General features: G+C 50.9%; 9 protein-coding genes across 9 annotated transcripts; 6 read left to right on the top strand and 3 right to left on the bottom strand.

The window, feature by feature from the left end:
* Positions 1-970: 970 nt before the first annotated feature.
* N7473_002789 (uncharacterized protein) lies at positions 971-1433 on the top strand (the record flags this gene model as incomplete). The annotated part of the gene is made up of 2 exons (XM_057148729.1): positions 971-1025; positions 1102-1433. 2 exons carry the CDS (start codon positions 971-973, stop codon positions 1431-1433), a joined length of 387 nt encoding a protein of 128 aa, XP_057012383.1.
* A 1763-nt stretch (positions 1434-3196) lies between these two features.
* N7473_002790 (putative MFS monocarboxylate transporter) lies at positions 3197-4631 on the top strand (the record flags this gene model as incomplete). The annotated part of the gene is made up of 3 exons (XM_057148730.1): positions 3197-3366; positions 3427-3664; positions 3726-4631. The coding sequence occupies 3 exons, from the start codon at positions 3197-3199 to the stop codon at positions 4629-4631; spliced, it is 1314 nt and encodes a 437-aa protein (XP_057012384.1).
* A 753-nt stretch (positions 4632-5384) lies between these two features.
* On the top strand, positions 5385-5947 carry N7473_002791 (uncharacterized protein; the record flags this gene model as incomplete). Its single annotated transcript, XM_057148731.1, has 3 exons — positions 5385-5552; positions 5639-5865; positions 5926-5947. 3 exons carry the CDS (start codon positions 5385-5387, stop codon positions 5945-5947), a joined length of 417 nt encoding a protein of 138 aa, XP_057012385.1.
* Positions 5948-6112: 165 nt separating this feature from the next.
* gpi16 (GPI-anchored transamidase subunit GPI16) lies at positions 6113-8337 on the bottom strand. The gene is made up of 3 exons (XM_057148732.1): positions 7788-8337; positions 7332-7726; positions 6113-7270 (listed from the first exon to the last, which is right to left on the bottom strand). The coding sequence occupies exons 1-3, from the start codon at positions 8153-8155 to the stop codon at positions 6240-6242; spliced, it is 1794 nt and encodes a 597-aa protein (XP_057012386.1). The 5' UTR covers positions 8156-8337; the 3' UTR covers positions 6113-6239.
* Positions 8338-8510: 173 nt separating this feature from the next.
* Positions 8511-9527, top strand: N7473_002793 (LUC7 domain-containing protein; the record flags this gene model as incomplete). Its single annotated transcript, XM_057148733.1, has 3 exons — positions 8511-8553; positions 8652-8983; positions 9057-9527. The coding sequence occupies 3 exons, from the start codon at positions 8511-8513 to the stop codon at positions 9525-9527; spliced, it is 846 nt and encodes a 281-aa protein (XP_057012387.1).
* Positions 9528-10140: 613 nt separating this feature from the next.
* N7473_002794 (uncharacterized protein) lies at positions 10141-12780 on the bottom strand (the record flags this gene model as incomplete). The annotated part of the gene is made up of 2 exons (XM_057148734.1): positions 10141-11934; positions 11995-12780. 2 exons carry the CDS (start codon positions 12778-12780, stop codon positions 10141-10143), a joined length of 2580 nt encoding a protein of 859 aa, XP_057012388.1.
* Positions 12781-13560: 780 nt separating this feature from the next.
* Positions 13561-14325, top strand: N7473_002795 (uncharacterized protein; the record flags this gene model as incomplete). Its single annotated transcript, XM_057148735.1, has 1 exon — positions 13561-14325. The coding sequence occupies one exon, from the start codon at positions 13561-13563 to the stop codon at positions 14323-14325; it is 765 nt and encodes a 254-aa protein (XP_057012389.1).
* A 195-nt stretch (positions 14326-14520) lies between these two features.
* N7473_002796 (uncharacterized protein) lies at positions 14521-16488 on the bottom strand (the record flags this gene model as incomplete). The annotated part of the gene is made up of 1 exon (XM_057148736.1): positions 14521-16488. One exon carries the CDS (start codon positions 16486-16488, stop codon positions 14521-14523), a length of 1968 nt encoding a protein of 655 aa, XP_057012390.1.
* A 114-nt stretch (positions 16489-16602) lies between these two features.
* pre9 (proteasome core particle subunit alpha 3) lies at positions 16603-17620 on the top strand (the record flags this gene model as incomplete). The annotated part of the gene is made up of 4 exons (XM_057148737.1): positions 16603-16626; positions 16700-16884; positions 16969-17387; positions 17481-17620. The coding sequence occupies 4 exons, from the start codon at positions 16603-16605 to the stop codon at positions 17618-17620; spliced, it is 768 nt and encodes a 255-aa protein (XP_057012391.1).
* Positions 17621-17665: the final 45 nt, after the last annotated feature.

Consider the following 17665-nt stretch of genomic DNA (forward strand, 5'->3'; position numbering starts at 1 on the left):
CAAAGGACTTGGATGAGCTCTACTACCAAAATCTACAAACTCTGTCACACCGACTTGGCAACAGTCCGATATCGAGAGACTTACTGCGTTTGGTACTTTTTCGAGAACACCTTTGTCTCTCCAAGAGAGGCTCTGCAATGAAAGTCAAGGCGGGCGACCAAATATTGAAAAGTACAGCTTTGACTCCTGATGACCAAATCCAAGAAATGATAATTCACTATTGCGGATCATTGGTGACCGCTCATTCCGTGAGCAGCGGGCCCGATATAGTCACCCTCGTTCATTACTCTTTGAAAGAATACATGGTAGGAAAAGAAGAATGAGAACTTGCCGCTTTTTCAATACGATTCATCAAAGTCACATGAAGTTTTAGCGGCAACGTGCCTCACCTACCTCTGCTACGATAACTTGGGGTCCCTTCCATTCAGTGTCGAAAGTGGCCAGACCGAGATAGTTCGCTCAAAGTCTGGAATGATCATCAGATTTGAAGCTTACATGGCTCGCTATCCCTTTTTAGAGTATTCCGCTCGGAATTGGTGGTGGCATTTACGACACGCGCCCACCTTATCTCTTGTTTATGTTGCTTACGCTGCATTGCAAACACTTATGCAACTTCGTCAGGATATAGACCGAGAACATCTCTTCTTCAGACGTGCTGTTATGTCTCCAGGTGCAGCAGAGATGGTCAGCATACTTCTGGATGCTCGAGCTAGTGTTGAGTCCCGGTGCGAGGACGGCCGCTCTGCACTTCATCTAGCGACCAAACACCCAACCAACGTCGCGAAGCTACTTCTTGGAGCCCGTGCTGAAGTCAATTTACAGGCAAATGACGGCTGCACGCCCCTTCACGATGCAGTGGCTGAGAACAATCAGGAAATAATTGCTCTGTTGATTTTCCACCAGGCATCTTTAGGGGCAAAAGACACTGAAGGACGAACTGCTCTAGACCTAGCCGTCCAATATTAGAACTATGCATCAATGCAGCTACTGGAAGAAGCCGGTGCTATTTCTGGTCTTTCTCAAGAGTCTGACTCCAAGCAATCCTTCCAGCCCAGGGAAGAGCGAGATATTTTCATGGTTTTCTGGATTCTCAAAATCTAGTGCCTCGGTCGCTTCCACGACAATTCATATCGAAGGTTCTTGATTATGCCAAGTATTGGCAAATATCCCGAGTCAAGAAAGGAAAAACGGCATCTGTCATGGAGAAAGACTGCAAGGATTATCTCCCATATTTAACGTCAGACCCAATCCGAGGACCGGTCAGAGAGATCAAAATTGCTCTATGGAGTCATAATCAGGGCTTCAGTGACTATCGTGAGCATCATGGTACATTCGATCATTCGTGGACATGGTTCGAACTCGGAGTTGAGAAGGCTTCAGGCAAAAAAGACATCCTGGAGTGTCAGGGTAGCAGTCAATGTGCATGCCAGTGACAAGTTCAGATGTCACCAGGTCCTTTACAGAGGCACTAGATCAGGGTTGTTGCAGGATCTTAGGATCGGTAACAATATTTCAATCATTCCCAAAGCCAAATTCCCCGGATTGAAGAATTTTGTGCGGGAAGCATCGATCGAGATACATACCTTGTGTCTAGTAAATCCTCGATCTTATCTTCGTACACTTGCATTATTATTAATCACTTCGTCTTTCACTCCCGAGCCAGGGTATTCTTGTTTTCAAGTGTACTGATTTCTATGATATCTGACAATCACCGCTAGAGTGATCGATAAGCGACCTGGTCATGCAAGCGAGTCAGTCACCTCAAAACGCCGTCTAAAGGATAGAATTTGGAATATGAATATGTTACACTGACATTCTACTTGGATTTACATACATAAAAGCAATTTTGAGTAGTATTCCGGATAGGAATAAACAATTGTAGAGGTCATCTTGCAAAAAATTAGTCTGATGCATGGGAAAAGCACTCGGCATGTTTCCTGATCTCTCATCTAGCAATGAAAACCCCTTGATAGCTTGCTAATTAAATATCCTTGACAGTGCTCCGTTTGACCATGAGCATTAAACAATGTGCGCTTATACACTTGTACTAGCTGATGTATTGTAGGGTGTAAAGACTGATCTGTCCTCGACTGTGTGGTCGGAGATACTACTGGAAGGACGCCATTTTAGGAAACGACGGGGAGATGGGCCGAGCCGCGTCGGCCCGATATGGTCGATCGGTTGTGACTCGCCTTTCTCCAACTATCCAATTGCTAAATGAATCCTTGCACCTTCCAGCTGCTGATGTTTGAAGATTAATTTTGAACAAGGTGCTAGGTGAAGAGCCAAAGTCAGTCAGATTTCAAGAGGCTTGTCAGTTCTAGATCCAGTCATCTTGGATGAAATGTAAGGATCATGGAAAAACAGCTTAGTTCCGGTATAACCTGGGCTGCTAACCAGTGTTGTGCTCTGGATCTACTGACCACAGAGGACTTCATTGATGCAGGCAAGTTGTTCCGTGCATACTAAACTCCTACTGAAAGAAAAAGAGGCATTTTACATATCTTAAACCTCGACCAAAGAATTGGAATTTTCCAGTGGAATATACGTGATTTGATTTGCAAATATTGTAACATATCGATGCTCCAGGTTCTTGTCCTAATTTAGCAGCCATGCGCTCTGCCTTCGGGCCGGGATTTCGTTTAGCCAAGCCTAATCCTTGGCATCAGTGCACAAATATATGGGAGTAAGCGAGATGACATGGTGCATGGTGGTGTCATCTGCTCAAGAAAACACCTTCCAGAACGACAACTGTTCATTTTCTTTTTATTATAAGTGTCAGAACCTCTCGAATCGTATCGGAAAAATCGCCGCATTTGAATTTGGCTTTTCGAGAACGGCCAAGTTCGAGATCGAGCTTGACTCGGAACATATAAGCAGGCCGATCCGATCATCCGAGTCCGAAATTGGAGCTGTTAACTAAATTGATTTAAGTAGCCAGCCATCGGAGCTCCCCGCGCCCTATAAGCAAGGCGCCAAAACGGGAATGTGTAAATCGGTAGAGCTCGGCTATCGAGTGCCGATTCAGCCGGAAACGATCACCTCATTCGCTTGACTAATAAAAACCCCGTGGGGAAAGGACCTCCAAATTGGAGCAATACGGTAAAATGTCCGAACCTACAGTATAACTACTGTCGCAGAGAGTCCCGATTAATTCTGCGGGTCATTTTTGCAGTCGCATCGGAGGCGTTTGGAAATGACTGAGAAGGCGACGACACCCGAATATGAAGCCGATAATGTACCAACGGTCGCGGATCAGGATCAGTCTAACCAACTGAGCCATGATGCGGCCAAGCGGAGAATTAATGGCGGGACGTTGGCATGGTTGAATGTTCTGGCTGGATTCTGCGTTTTTGTAAATTCCTGGTGAGTTTATCACTATTATAGTTATCTGAGAATTTGCCCTGACGATCTTATCTCATGTAGGGGAGTTTTGACTACTTTTGGCGCTTTTCAAGAGTACTATCAGACTGACCTGCTCCGCGGTCAATCGCCCTCGGCCATTTCCTGGGTGGGCAGTATTCAAGCAACTTTAATCCCCATGGTCGGTTTAGTGTCGGGGCCATTGGTTGACTCTGGATATCTGCGCCCGTTGATGATTTCGGGAAGCTTCCTCACAGTCTTTGGATTAATGATGACGAGCCTTGCCACGAGGTACTATCAGGTGGGTCCTATTCTCTCTCTTTGGCAGAAAACCTTCAGCTAATTATGAATGTAACCAATAGGTCCTCCTAGCGCAAGGCTTCTGCGTCGGAATGGGTGGTGGAATTAGCTATATCCCCGCGTTGACTATGATTTCAACGAGTTTTACCACCAAACGGCCAATCGCCGTTGGTATAGCATCAATTGGCTCCAGTGTCGGTGCTGTCATCTTCCCGGTCATGTTCCGCCAGCTGCAGCCCAAGGTTGGCTTTCCCTGGGCAGTCCGAAGCATTGGTTTCGTGACTCTTCTCATGGCCATCGTCGCATGCGCCATTCTATGCCGCCAACCGGTCCTGAAAACACGAGCACGAAGTCTGATCGACTGGACTGCTTTCCGAGAGGTGCCCTTTATGCTTTTCTCGGTCTCTTTGACGTGTGTGATGCTGGCGTATTATGTGCCTATCTTCTACGTCGCCTCCTACGCTCGCACTGTGATTCATACAACAACAAGCCTCTCATTCTATATGGTTGCGATTGTCAATGGAACCTCCGTGATCGGCCGAGTTGTTCCTTACCTTCTCGTGGCCTACGTCAAACCAATTACAATCGTCGTTTTCGGTGTTCTGGGTTCAGCCATTGCCATGTTCACCTGGATTGCGGTATCTAATATCCCAGGTTTCATCGTTTGGGCTTGCTACTGGGGTAGCTTGAGTGGTATCCTTGTTACTGGGCCAACTTCTATTGTTGCCCATCCAGTTTTCTGTCCAGATGTCAAATACACGGGAACTCGTCTGGGTATGATGTGGGGGATATCTTCTTTCGGTGCTCTAGCTGGGACACCGGTCGCGGGTGCATTGGTCAACTTGGATACTGCAAATTTTCTGCATGCTCAGATCTTTGCCGGGTGTGTGATGGTGGGTGCTGTTCTGTTGCAACTATGGCCTGCCTTTAAGGTGATGCAATGCGATCGAAGTCATCCACGTAAATAGGTTGTGGCTGACTTATCTTTACTCGTTTGTCGGGGTCAAATAAAATTTAATTGTACATATCACTTCGTTCACAAGTAACTCCGTAGTTCACTAGTATAAAGACAAATAGATTGATGACGACTTATCTCATTTGCAAGGAACTGATGTTACCACGTGGTAGATCCCATCGTAGAATAAAGTAACGGCCCAAAAGGGGGTTATTTCATGATCACAAAAGAACAAGCGCAAATTTCAACAAGACTTCTTCGACAGCAAGTCATGCCCGCCTGTGATCTAAATGTTCTCGCATTCTTCCTATATAGTGGACATTTTGTGCTCTATAGGGCTGATTCAGCTATACTTCCGCTCTTCGATCGGGGCGGGCACCAATCGCATCGAGTAATGTAGACCCTTGGAAGCCCGATCGCTCGAGGCTCATGATGACTTCATCGTACAGTGGCTCGGTTTCCAAGATTTGCAACCCCATGAGGTCAATGTCACCAGCGATCGGCTATAAAATAACAGAATAGCAAATCCCCGTCTCGAAATGGTCTCCATCATCTTATCTGTAATCGAGTGTGTCTCTCGCTTTATCAAGAAGGAACCCGAGAAACAGCGCAATCGACAGTCATAGCTTGAAACCGTGAGTATATTACAGTGCTTTCTCCAGCCCTTTTGCTTTAGCCAGCAATCTGTGAGACGAGAACAAGTCAACGACCTCCTGGAAGAATCGCAGCTCACTGACAGCTTCGCATCGCGTTTCCAGATATCATCATGTCTGAAGCATCCAGTCCCAGCCAGCGCAGAACATCCGTCTCTGGCGGTTCGGGTTCTCAGCCCACGGCAGCCAACAATGTTACTGGCGTAGGTAGTTCAGGGGATAAGTCCTTCCATAAGGGAGGCTCTCATGATCTCCTGAATGAGGGGCCTGGCCATGTGGTCGTACGTATAAACACTTGTCTCCGTATTCTCGAACTCGTTTGCCTGGACTGTGTGAGACTAACACATTCTCTCCGTTAAACAAATAGGCCCATAACCCACGATCTACTATCGGTGGATTCCTCGGACTCAAGGATCAAAAGACTCGGGCAGAGAACAACTTCCTAGCACGGGCAGATATCGCGTCTGGGAAAACCGAGTCCGCCGAGCATGCTGGAGCCACCTGTACTACTGAGGACCATAGTTTCATGGGTTCCAAGCCTGGAGGTTCAGACGCTCTTCCAGGGTGGGAAACCGTGAAGAGCATCATACCAGGGTAAGCCCCAGTATAACCATCGTTTCTCACTGTCTTGGTGCGCTGACTGAATGTGTACAGTGCGGGTGGTCAGCCCAGCTAGTCTGGTTAACAACAGGTTAGCAGCGCGGGCGTTGTGTATCACTGCACCCTTCAATCCCCCTAGTTTGGCCTTTTATATGCCGGTAAATTTTTCTGTAGCTTGGGATTGTGTAGGGGTGGACCCATATGAAAAACAAGAACTGCTTTGCAGTGAAATCGAGCAAAGTGCCTAGGATGCGTATATGTATATTAGTAACAAAGAATATTGTATGCTAGGTTTTCTAGGATCTAACTGTCAAAATGGAGCGCTGTGAATTTATGATAAAAAAAGAGATAAATCATTGTACAGTGTGCTACTCAACCTTCGTCTCCTTCTTCTTGAGCCGGTCACGAATAGCCACCAACTTGCCCAGAATCCTGCCCTTGAGGCTCTGAGCGCCGAGCGCAGCCGCCTCGTCCACCGACACAACTCGTCGCACCAGAATGTTGAAGACAGTGCCAAACGCAAGTGCAATCACAGTACTAGTGAGAATAATCACGTTATACGGCATACTGAAGTCGGGGGTCGGCAGCTGCAGAAGTAGACTGGTCGATCGAATATAGATAGAGGCGCTATCCGGCGAATTCAGGATTCGGATAACGGCAGGTGCAACATTGAATCCGCGATTGGCATCTGGCGGGTATTCCGTGTATCTTAGGATAGCTTTCTCGAAGTCATACGTTAATGTGACAGTCGAGGCAGCTGGAACGGACAATGCCAGCTCCAGCTGGGTACCGCGCTCGCGATCGATCGCGGGTCGGTAAAATGTGCCAGTCACGAGCTCGGACGCAGGGACTTCTCGAGGCAAACCGTCCGGGCCCGTGATAGTCGCCTGCAGCGTATGGATATAGGGCCGGAGGAACCATGGCAGAGATTCGAACAAAATAAAGTCTACATCGGCGGTTTTGGAAGGGTTGACGAAGATGATTCGCATGCCGCCACGTTCCTGGCCATGGCCAACAATGGTTCGCTCTGCATGGAGGACTGGTTCCTCAAGTGGAACTTCAGTCTGCACGGCTTGTTCTGGGATCGATAGATCGAAAGGTTGTGAAGATGATAAGGAGAAGCAACGAGTAAACCCATCCGCCTTCTTGTGTTCCACTGCACCCTCAGAGTGGAACACTTGGCGCTCATGGGGCACACGAAGGCAGACGGGCTGTTCGCTTGAGTCCTCTGATTGCGCAAGAGGGCAAGCGCCGTTCAAGGTTCGCCCAAACACTTCTTGCAGGCTCCAGGCATTCCCACTCGCCTTCTCGAGAGGGTAGCAAGTGTCGTGCGAATTATAGGGCTTGGATGTATCGCAAAGCAATTGATCATTTGGAACAGGACGTGGAATCGGGTTGGCTATGAATGTGTCAGCAATCCACGTGTGAGGGTAGGTGAATGTAAGTAACGGTCAACATACACCGGGATCTCTTGGAGCGTTCTATATCCAAAACCATGTCCACGGTTTGCTCGATCTGGACAACACAGTCGCCATCCGAGGGACAGATTGGCCGCAGATCCACCGACATACTTTGCCATGCTGCATCAAACAATTTGTGACCGTCGAAGAGACTTGAGATCCCAGCTTTGCCCTTGCATGGAAGCAACTTCAGGAAGGGGGTCAGGTTTTCTGTGCAGACGACCTCTCCAGGGAGGGTTCCGTGGAGAAGGTGCAGTCCATCAACGTTCGAATGATCACCAGTGGGGTCAAAAGAAACGACAGGACGAGTTGTACGGGTGGAGTCGACGAAGTTCAGCGATGCGCAGAACAGGCCGGACAGGGATTGCGTCAAAGTTATCCACTTTGCAAATGCTCTATACGATATTAGTCTCATGAGATTCAGCAACCCTCATATATAGTGCCAGGCAAACCTACTCCTCGTCGTCTGCCGCGTCAATCCATGCCCAAAGCTCAACACCGGTCCCTCCTTCCTTGCTACCATTCCACGGCCGAGGGCCCCAACTTTCAGCGTCCCATCGTCCAGTACTAAAGCGAAGATGTAGCTCTTTGGTGTGAGCGTGTTGGAGAATCTGGCCAAGAGCCCGTGGGATGTATTGAAAGTGCTGATTGTCAAACGATTGCTGGGAGGTGTTACCCCGGAAATTGAACGAGGCTAGGAGGGAGGATTGAGGGAGCGGTTGAAGGAAAAGCTGTTCATGATAGTCCGAGGATGCTGAAACTTGTGAGCTCCATAGCGTGACAGCGAGCGCCAGCAGGAGAGAAAAGAGTGAGGAGACCGTCATCACTTCATACCGGAGCTCGGTCTGTGGTGCCCCTAGTCCGTGAGGTGTTTAATGTTAAGAGGGGTGTTTGGGGCCTCGGCAGGCTTGGACATCCAAGACCAACGAGACACTGCGTCACCAGGAGAAGCCCTGAATATGACCAAGCAATCTGAACATCAGACGCAATTGCAATGCGACGAGAGTGTCGAGTGTCTCATCTCGGACTGTCCATCTGGTCTATTGATTGTCGCGCCTCACCGCCTTCCGCCGTTCCTAGCGCCAGCATCAAAAAACCGCGAGACTTAACCGTTCGCTTTTAAGATTAGCTGTTCATTCGTCTTACTCTCGGTTTAACCCTCACAAATCGGCAATCATCATGGCGGCGGAGCAGAGAAAACTGCTGGAACAGCTCATGGGAGGTATGTCTCTTCAAGCTGAATCCCACTCGTGATCATCACCACGAGCTTCAACGTCCCTCCACTTCGCCGATTTAAGCTAACAACGTCTTCATTTACAGCTGACCAGCTCATTGGTACTGGTGCTCAGGGTCGCAATTCCCAGCTCTCTATTACGGATGCAAAGGTCTGCCGTTCCTACCTCGTCGGCACCTGCCCGCACGACCTCTTTACCAATACGAAGCAAGACCTCGGACCTTGTCCCAAGGTGCATAGCGAGGGATTGAAGACGGAGTACGACACTGCATCTTCCGCGGATAAGGCGAAATGGGGCTTTGAGTTTGACTACATGCGCGATATGCAAAAGTACATTGACGATTGTGATCGTCGAATCGACACTGCGCAGCGTCGGTTGGAGAAGACCCCGGATGAGATCCGTCAAACTAACGACCTGGTATGTTCATTTCTAGCCTCGATCTTCGAGTCCGGCCCCTAGCTCCCCAGCTGCGTCACTAACTATTCTACAGCTCAAGCAAATAGCCGATCTCAACAACACGATCAACACGGGCCTCCTTGAGGTCTCCGTCCTCGGTGAAACGGGCTCCGTCGCAACCGCTCTGACCGAGATGCACAAGATCCGCACTGCGAAACACCAGAAGGAAAATGCCGAGCGCGACTTGAAGAACCTTCAAGATACCTCCGGACCGTCCGGCCACCAGAAACTACAGGTCTGCGACGTATGCGGCGCCTACCTCAGTCGACTTGATAATGACCGACGATTGGCGGATCACTTCTTCGGAAAGATGCATATGGGATATTCGGATATGCGCAAGGGTTTCAAGAAGCTCAGTGCTGAGCTGAAGGGCCGCGCACCACCAGTCCGTCACCACGAGGAAGAGGATCCATATGCTGCTGGGGGCCGATCTGGTGGGCGAGGCCCGCGGTATGGTGGCGGTGGTGGAGGTGGAGGATATCGGCGACGGGGTGGAAGGTGGTAGATCGCCACTCACACTTTTCCATTCTCTGTCCTCGGTTCGGGTCTTTTTGCATAGCGAAGGCGTTTTCGTGCGACGATGCTCAGTGGCGAAGGGGGATTTATTAGCCATGCGCTCAACAATATCCTCTTTATCATGTTCTATACCTAAATGCTACACTACGGAAAATACATACAACTACTTTGCATTTCACAAACAAGGAAGGGTCAGCGCTAGGCGCATCTCTGTGAATACATCATTCTGGACTTAAATTGGATAGCTCATTTCATACAATAAACCTCAAGAAAACTAGAACCTTTTTGGATTGAAACCATGCATCTCCCATTGTAGTGGGTTAAAGCATAGCTAAGAGCATTCGCTCCATACAGAATGAAAAGATAGGGTATGAATAAACAAAGCCTTATTTGCGGGCAAGCCAGCAGAGCCGATACGCGACTGCCCACCATGGGTATCCCACGTCCATCCATGAAAAAATAACATCCCAAACACTCAAGGTCCAAACACCGGCTGCTGAAATCCAGCTCGTCCATCAGAAAACCATGCCCCAAATCGACTGTACAGTGCAACGTAAAAATGATCAAAGTGTTTCAGTGGTCGTTTCGAGAAAAAGGAAAGTCTAAGCATTTGCAGGGGCGACATGGCCGTTCGCCTGAGTTTCAAACAGTGCCTGCATGAGAGCATCATAGTTTGCTGCTGCTGCAGGCTGTCGGGCCAGGATGTCACGAACGACATTCAACTGCGCCACGTCCACATTTGGGGCTGTCTTGAGGAGTTGTTGAATGGCTGGCGCGTTGACTTGCGCGCCAAGCACTTGGATTGCGGCGGCCACTCCGGTGAGGGCCTGTTGCTGGAAAGCCGGGAACTGAGCTGACTGTGTAGCTGGTTGTTGAGCATACTCAGCAGCATTAGGGGCAGGTCCGCCAAGGGTGGCGGGAGGTGTTGGGGCCACCTGAGGAGTTGAGCCATGCCCCGGAGTCATAAATGGCGGTTGCTGAGGTGTAGCACCAGCAGCCGTCAGCGGACTTGCAGAGACTCCTGGCTCCTGGCTAGGCTGATGAGATGGCGGCTGGACGGAAGGTGGGTTGGATTCACCGGTCTTCACAACAAAGACAACGAGGAGGGTACGCTCGTTGATGGTGTCTTCAAGGGTGTTGTTCTCCAGCAATTCAATGAATTCGGGTTTCGTAGTGGTACCGGCTTCGATTGGAATGATGTAGGTGTCCTTAACAGCCGACAACGGATGTTTGCCGATAACACCATAGCGCGAACGATTCTTGAAGTAGTCGAATAGCTTGTCAAAGCCTGCACGCTCGCCAGGCAGATCTGGACTGCTGATGGCAATCACGGAGACGTCTGTTGAAGAGCTGAATCGCAGACCACACAGATAGCTGCTGGCAAGCTGGATGTCGATACGGCCATCAACCAGCAGCGTGGGAGGCGCTAGCTGACTCCATGGAATTCTTCCGCTCAGGTCCGCGCCTCCAACATGTTTGGCAGAGGATGTGAATTCAGAAACGGGAACCATGGCAACCTTGCCATGCCAGACAAGACCGTCGTCATTAAAATCCTTGGGTGAATAAGGGGGAGATTCAGGCTCGTCGTCGCGGAGCAGCTGGTCAATTTCAGCATCGGCCTGGATCTTGCCACCATGAGGCACTGGCTCACGGATGTTCGTCGAGACTTCAGGGAAGACATGATCATGATGTCCACCAGTAGGTGAATTACCGCGGGCATTGTTCGACTGCTGTCCCTTTGCAGTAAGTGGACTTTGGTCGCTAGGGCTGCCGTCTGCCTCGGTGGCACGGCGAGGGCCAGCAGAGAAGACTGACTCGGTCGCGGCAGTGTGAGTCTCGTCCTCCACCAGCTCTTCTCCCTTGTGTGTTCGTCGGATCCGGGGTCCCTGTTCTTGGATGATAATGTGCTGTCGCTCAGCCTCTCGCTTGATCTCGGCATCCTTCTGTTGCAACTCCTCGCTAGCCATGTCCTCTGGTTTCATCCTAGCCAGAGACTCTGGGGACAGACTACCTACAAGCAAGCGATCCCGTAGAGAAGGGTTCTTCTTTACGTTGAACAGGATCGTTCGTAATTGCAACTTATATGGCTCGGTAGGTTCGCCCGCCCGTCCGCAGAAATTGTGATACATGGCATCCTCGATGGAGAGACCGAGTTGTCGTGCAGCATCTTCAGCTGAATTTCCAGCAGAAGACTTGTATGAGCCTTTCCTCTGAGCCGCAGTGATCTGATCTACAAATAGTCTGATGAGCGCAGTAGCCGCACTCTTGCGAGCAGGGTTCACAAGCGCATCCACAGTAACCCCCGCCAGGGTATCTGCGGGAGACTCTGCTTTGAGCTTCGAAGCTGACTCCGTCGTGGATGGGGGTGAGATGCGTTGCTGCTTGACCTGGGGGCCCTGGTAGATGAAATAGTTAGCAATGCGTTTTGGACTACCAAGTGCGAGAGGATTCCTTACCATATCGGCCTCCACGCTCTCCTCGAGCTTGCGCTTGTTGGTGCTCGAGCGCCGAGAATCGCCACCATGTCCATTCTTCTCTGGTTCGGCCGATGCGGACGCACCAGTGGCAGGGGACGGACCAGGGCCTGGTGTAGCAGAGGTTCCAGCACGAGCTGGAGTGCTGACTTCAGTCTTGCCTTGGCTCTTTCGGCCACCCTTCTTGCCCTTCTTTCGCTTGGACTTCTTCTCCGCGGCCTCCTGTCGTCGTCTCTCGGCGACCTCTTCCCAAGGCTTCTCGCCCTTTGCGATCTTGTCTAGGAGAGCCTTGTGATTCTCGGGCTTGCACTGCTCGCAATAGTACTGATCGGGTTCTTGACCCTTGGCGAAGGTCAACCCCATGCAGTCATTGTGTTGCCACGCAGAGCACTGATCACAGCAGATCATGTCTCGCTCGACATCTTCCTCCTCCTCGTATTCTCCACAGATGCATCGGATGATTTCCTCTTCTTCTCCATCGCTGGGACCGGGGGTGGGCTCGGCGGAGGCTTTGCTAGACTTGTCTTTTGAATCTTTGGGGCTCTTGCTCTTGCCCTTTTTCGAAGGAGCATCAGGTAGTTCGAGGTTCTTGTGCTGGCCTTTGGTGGCCCGACCGGAGCGGCGCGGTTCGTCTGGCTTCATCGTTAGCTCAGTGCTTTTCATCGAGGGTCGTTTCGTCCCGTGTTGTCGTCTCTCTGTACCACCTGTGGGTGGTCTGAGGGTGGCGGTGGTAGGGACGAGTGTTGTGTACGACTGCTTACCGGCCATGGCTAAAGCTGGGAGGCTTGGGTCACCTCTTTGTACTACAGCGCAAATGAAAGATGAAGATTCTGAGATTGCTCAAGAATTTGGGATGTGTGCGCTTGATACCCAGCGATTGCAAGCGATTGCAAAAGACAGTCTCTCTACGGGTTCAAACGGGGGGCTAAGGTAATACAGAAGAAAAGACGCTGCAGAAGGACAACGTCGCTGCCTGATCCCCGGTATTACTTGGTCACCAGAAGCTGTCCCAAGGAACTGAGAAGCAACGATTTCTCCACGGACAAATGTGTGGCAAGAGATGCGCCAGATGGTGTTTTGTCGTTTTTGTTGCGATCCCTTGCTGCGCGTCAGTCGCGACACTTGGCTGGAGCGGGGTCGCGTGAGATTTCGAAAGTGGGCGCACTGCGATTTTGAAAGGCGGTCGACAGTCGCCGATTATGATATGGGCCACTGTCACTCTGTCAAGCACACAGAAGCGATGAATCGAAGGATGAAGGGGTGAGTGATAGGAGGAGAAGGAGAGAAGATCAGGAGAGAAGGATGAATAAGTGGCTTGCCGCGCGCGAGGCTTATGTCACAGATCACGTGATTGCACCAGCCACCCGCTGACGCCGCGCAGCCTCAAAGCTGATGAGCTTCTCCAGGTTCCCCACCTGAAGGCAAAATCCACTTTTCGAATCAACCTGAAACTGGCAGTGATCGCAACTTGATCTTTCTCGATCCACCTTGTCTCTGTCGAACACGTCTTTATAATATCGACCGAGCCACACCTAGCCTCGCGAAATTATGGCGGACGTAAGATCGCTCCTCCGGAATGAACTAGCTTCGCGCAAGGGCGCGTCGCAACCAAATACCACCGGCAACCGCGTCAGCAAAAAGCGCAAGGTCGACAATGGTGACGGGGTGATGAGGAAGAAACTGCGATCAACAGACCTCGAGGCTGTTCAAGCCGCGGCCAATGCCCAAGTTTCCCAATCACCTGACGGGGAAGACGCAGCTGAGGATGAGATCTTGGAAGCCGTCGACGAAGACGAGGTCGCCGGCCCAGAGCTTCCTGTCGAAGAAGCCCAGGATATCACTGCAGTAACACAAGCACTAGAGTCTGCATCTATACCTGCGGCGCGCCAGGCAACATCACAGACCGTGGACGAGGACGAATGGGCAGCATTCGAACGCGAAGTCGCCGCTCCGACCAGAACGCCACATGCACCGGCTGCACTCTCAGCAGAAGCCACGATATCCGCCGCTCCAGTAACAGCCGAAGAACTCGCCGCACAACAAGAAACAGACAGGACCTCAGCAGCAAAATCTCGCGAGGCCGAGTTGGAGGGTGAACGAGAAGACGCTGCACGATTTATGGAGGAAGAGTTCGATGAGATGGACCAGCTTGAGGAGCGAGTCCGGAGATTGAAGCAAATGCGGGAGGAACTACGGCAGAAGCGTGCTGAAGACCAAGCCAGGGATATCCCAATGGCGGAGGAACAACGGGCACCAGAGAGTGAAAGCGAGGACGAAGAGGATGACGACTGGGACGATTGGCGATTTAAATGATTTCTATGTACCATGAAAATGACGGTTTCTACACAAAGGGATAGAGGTCCTTTAATAGACAGTGATACCCTCCTAAATTGAACAACACCAATGAGAGATTGCAAAGCTTTGGAGCCAGTTTTTCATTAAAGGGTCCTCAGGACAGGCATCTATGAACAGGATATCGTGGTGTGACAGGGAGTAGAGCTTTGTTTCTCAATCGTTGCTTGGCTTCTCCTGCTCTTTGGCTGGGGTTTGATCAACTTCCATGTAACCGCGCAGGCCATCTTTTCGGACCTTCATAGCCTCCGCAATCTCGGCCTCCCCTTCACGTAGAAGGTGCCTGCCACGGAGAAGGTCACCGCGTTGTCTTCGCTTATCTTCTTCAACCCGTTTTTCTCGCTCTGCCAAGGCTCTTTCGCGCTTCTCTCGTTCTCGCTGTTTTCGGTCATGCTCCTCTTGCTGCTCTGCAGTCATCTGCTCCTCGGGTGGAGGTGGCAAGGTAGATATGAACGCCTCAATCAAAGGATTCCGGATCTTTGTTGGAAGAGCAATGTATCGAAGATCTGTCATGATTGTGGATGGTAAAGCCTCCAGATTCGAGGAGCGATTCAAGGCGTGCAATGGAGCCGATTTGAGAAGTGCTGAAAGTTCCGACTTGCGAGTGCTCTCGGGGAGCTTGAGTTTGGAAATATAGTCACGATAGAGCTTTTCCCGGTCCTTATCCGAAAGTTGCGAGTCCTTCATCTCTGCCTCCTTTCGGTATTTTCGCTTGAATTCGGGCCAGTACAGCTTGGGCGTCGCATATTCCTGGAGGAAGGCCAGGTATTTGATACGAGGATCCTGCTTCTCCTGCTTTTCTTTCTGTGCCCGGACGTCCTTGACTCGGTCTTTGCTCCAATTAGAGAAAACCTCACGGCGAGTCTTCATGTTTGAAGGGGCGGTATATCTTGAGTCTTCGATGATGCGGCCTTCTTCAAGAATTTTCTCCCACGTTGAGAAGGGATTGATATGGTAATCATCGAGCAGATCCCGGAAGAGTGCTTCAGCGTCGGCTTCTGTCAACGGGAGTCCTTCTGCGCCCTCTTCCCAATCCTCTCCAGGTTCGCCGTATTCCCCTGGATCTAGACCGTAGTCTTCTCCCATAGCCGCAAGCTGGTATTCCATATCCTCTTCGGTGAATTCCATTGGCTGGTCCTGTCTTCCAGGACTTTCTGTGCGTGCCCGCTTCGAAAATTGGCCCTCCTCATCTTCGCCTTCGTCATCGGTGACTTCGACCTCTTCATATTCATCGCTATCCTCCGCGCCTGCGTAGAGACCTTCGTGTGTCGCATTATCACGTTCTAATCGCGATGTAGTCGGCACTCCCACAACCTCTTCTTTCGCTTCCTCGGGCTCTTCTGACTTCTCGCCCCGCTCTCTCCTCTCCTTCTTCTCGCGTTCGAGGCGGTCGTACTCAGCCACGCCTTTGAGCACTTCCTCTGGAAATTTCCAAAAACTCTCGTTGGTTTGCGGATTATGCACAAATCGCCTACCGAGTTTGGTCTTCACCAGAACCCATGGCGCACAATCCGGGATCGGGTGCTTAGTCTTCGGCTTGTCTTGGGGCTCACGCCGCCCGCGGTCTTGATAGCCTCTTCCACCGCGGAAACCACCACGACCCTGCCCTTGGTGTTGTTGGTGTTGGCCATGTTGCGCGGTACCCGGGGCATGACCCGCTGGTCCATATGGCGTCGAGGAAAATGGTGGTAGTGTGTCAGGCGAATAGAATGGGAGTGACTGCGAGGATTCTGCGGCGGGTGGTACAGGCAGCGCAAGTTGTACGAGTTGAGAATCCTGCGCTTGTGGTCTCTTGTATGTCGATTGTTTCGTTGCAGCATTATAGTAATACAAATGGCCTGAGAGCTCATCGCAATTAGTCAAATCCTTTCCCGACTTAGCCAGAGGCGGACAAACCTGAAGGCGCTCGGTGTTCCGACCACCCCGGGGGAAGAGGTGACGGGGGAGCGTATGTCGATCTAAGCATAGTAGCTGTAAAATTTCAAGGGTCGAGCGCAAAGTCGCCAGCTCGCGTGGCCCAAAGTTGAGAGAGTTAAAGCCGCTTTTGAAGCTTTGGTGTGGTGAGGTGGTCCGAGCTTGGCGGATGACAGAGGACGCGCCAGGGCGAGTTGCCTGGAACTTCATGGAGCTCAACTCAACTGTCTCTCCAACTCCGACCTTCTCATCCACCTTCTACCCTTCCGATCTTCCATTCCTCTCTTTCTCTAAGCTGATCCTGTGTTTTTTGTTACATGCAAGATGTCTCGGCGATATGATTCACGGGTGAGCTCAGCCCGCCCTTCCCCTGCTGTACGATTGGGACAGCTCCCAGCTAACCTATGACGCTGTTGGGCAGACCACCATCTTCTCCCCAGAGGGCCGACTGTATCAGGTCGAATATGCTCTCGAGGCTATCTCACATGCCGGCACTGCTCTCGGTATCCTAGCGAAGGACGGCATTGTCCTCGCCGCTGAGAGGAAGGTGACCAGCAAGCTGCTGGAGCAGGATACCTCCGCCGAGAAGCTGTATACCATCAACGAGTATGTCCAAATGGCTTGAGTTCTCGCTTGACCTTAGCTTCCATACTTGAACCCTCCGTGGAATCAACCTAATGTCGATTATAGTAACATGATCTGCGCCGTCGCTGGTATGAACGCCGATGCCAACATCCTTATCAACTACGCACGTCAAAATGCCCAACGCTACCTCCTCACCTACAACGAAGACATTCCTTGCGAACAGCTGGTCCGCCGACTGTGTGATCTGAAGCAAGGATATACCCAACACGGTGGTCTCCGCCCGTTCGGTGTGTCGTTCATCTACGCTGGATGGGACCACCTGCGCCAATTCCAGCTGTACCAGAGCAACCCTAGTGGAAACTACGGAGGCTGGAAGGCCACCAGTGTTGGTGCCAACAATGCCAGCGCACAGAGTCTGTTGAAGCAAGACTACAAGGAGGACTCTACTTTGCAGGAGGCTTGCGCCATGGCTGTCAAGGTCCTGAGCAAGACGATGGATTCGACAAAGCTGAGCAGTGAGAAGAGTGAGTCTCCATCTTCCCACTGTTCTTTCCCCACTGCCCTCAATCGATTGTTTCGGTGACCAATGTGCTAACACATGGCTTTTCCCCGTATAGTTGAGTTCGCAACAGTGGGTAAGACCAAGGATGGAAAGATCTACCACCACCTGTGGAGCGCCGATGAGATTGATGCCCTCCTTCGGGAACAAGGGCTTGCAAAGGTGGATGACGAGCCCGAGGCTGGTGAGATAAAATAGAATAATACCTTCGCCTGTGTTTCAGATACTTGAAATCGAGACCTG

The sequence above is a fragment of the Penicillium subrubescens genome (genome assembly GCF_028828155.1).
Source record: "Penicillium subrubescens strain IBT 31985 chromosome Unknown utg000002l_segment0_segment0, whole genome shotgun sequence".
NCBI lineage: Eukaryota > Fungi > Ascomycota > Eurotiomycetes > Eurotiales > Aspergillaceae > Penicillium > Penicillium subrubescens.

Bases quoted from the DNA above. Each gene is read 5' to 3' on its own strand.
- gpi16 (XM_057148732.1), bottom strand. From the start codon at position 8,155: ATGACGGTCTCCTCACTCTTTTCTCTCCTGCTGGCGCTCGCTGTCACG. The intron at 7,727-7,787 runs GTAGGTTTGCCT...AATATCGTATAG, and splicing joins GACGCGGCAGACGACGAGGA to AGCATTTGCAAAGTGGATAA. The intron at 7,271-7,331 runs GTATGTTGACCG...ACACATTCATAG, and splicing joins ACGCTCCAAGAGATCCCGGT to CCAACCCGATTCCACGTCCT.